Here is a 996-nt window from a genome sequence, read left to right on the forward strand (position 1 = left end):
GTTACAAAATTTTTATTTAGTAAAAATAAATATTAATTTTTCTTTTTTGTAAATATTATTAATGTTGTAAAACATAATTAAATATGTACTTGCAGACATTACTTACAGAATATTTATTTTTTACCTTCCACCATTATAATATGATAACCAAATTTTGTTTTAACTGGTGGATTTGTATAAATTGGTGAACTAATAGAAGAAACAGGCAATGCAAATGCAGCTTCTTGAAATGCACCAACCATAGATCCTCTAGACATCCACCCAAGGTCACCCTTAAATAAACATTAAATATTAGTTATATTTTTAGAAAAAATATACCAAAAATAATACAACTAAGAAATCAAATTACCCCAGATCTTGCTTTATCTTCACTATATATTGCAGCAACTTCATTAAATTTTTGCCCACCTTTTAATTTTTCCATAGCTTCCAAAATTTTTGATTGTTTTTCACATAATATGTGTCTAACCTTTGTGATTAAATAATTAAAATGAAAAAAATGTATAAGTAGCTCTAACACAACTTTGCTTGAATGTTGGTTATGAATATAAGTAACATACTTTCACAGTAGTTCCACCCTTCTTCTCTTCTTTTCCACTGCTGCCTTCTTCTGATGCTTTAGATTTCTTTGCCTTTGAACTGTTTGCACCTTTCTTTGGAGGCATAATTGAGATTACTACCAAAATTGCAGTACTAAATTAATTCAATATATAGTTTAAACAAAATTTATAATATTAAGCTGTCTAATAATAAGGAAAATATAAATGCATATTTTCTTGAAATTACCTAATTGATATGGTGAATCATTTGCTCATTACTCTTCTTAGTATACCTTCTATTATTTTTGCCCTGCTGATCACACAATTTATATTAGTACACATATCATAAACATATTCTGTTACACAATTCAACATGTTTTCTATATTTTTTTGTCAATTTGTAACTGTTTCTCATTATATTTAAAATTTTGTAATTTAATAAAATGAACGTTGTTTT

At 26.1% G+C, this 996-nt stretch overlaps 1 protein-coding gene across 6 annotated transcripts in view; it reads right to left on the reverse strand.

Moving 5' to 3' along the window:
• The window catches only part of LOC108572044 (peptidyl-prolyl cis-trans isomerase NIMA-interacting 4), a 2,248-nt gene that overhangs the window by 503 nt on the left and 749 nt on the right, over positions 1-996 (reverse strand). For 3 of the 6 annotated variants that reach the window (XM_017934230.1, XM_017934229.1, XM_017934226.1), the window contains 4 exons: positions 787-849; positions 561-676; positions 350-469; positions 107-272 (listed from right to left, as the gene is read on the reverse strand). In XM_017934230.1, the coding sequence (XP_017789719.1) occupies positions 114-272; positions 350-469; positions 561-665 (384 nt within the window). In that variant the 5' untranslated portion in view covers positions 666-676; positions 787-849 and the 3' untranslated portion in view covers positions 107-113. Of the gene's footprint in view, positions 1-106; positions 273-349; positions 470-560; positions 694-786; positions 853-996 lie in introns of all 6 variants that reach the window. The other 3 variants (XM_017934227.1, XM_017934231.1, XM_017934228.1) reach the window with 2 other exon arrangements.

The sequence above is a fragment of the Habropoda laboriosa genome, unplaced genomic scaffold (assembly GCF_001263275.1).
Source record: "Habropoda laboriosa isolate 0110345459 unplaced genomic scaffold, ASM126327v1 scaffold67, whole genome shotgun sequence".
Taxonomy (NCBI): domain Eukaryota; kingdom Metazoa; phylum Arthropoda; class Insecta; order Hymenoptera; family Apidae; genus Habropoda; species Habropoda laboriosa.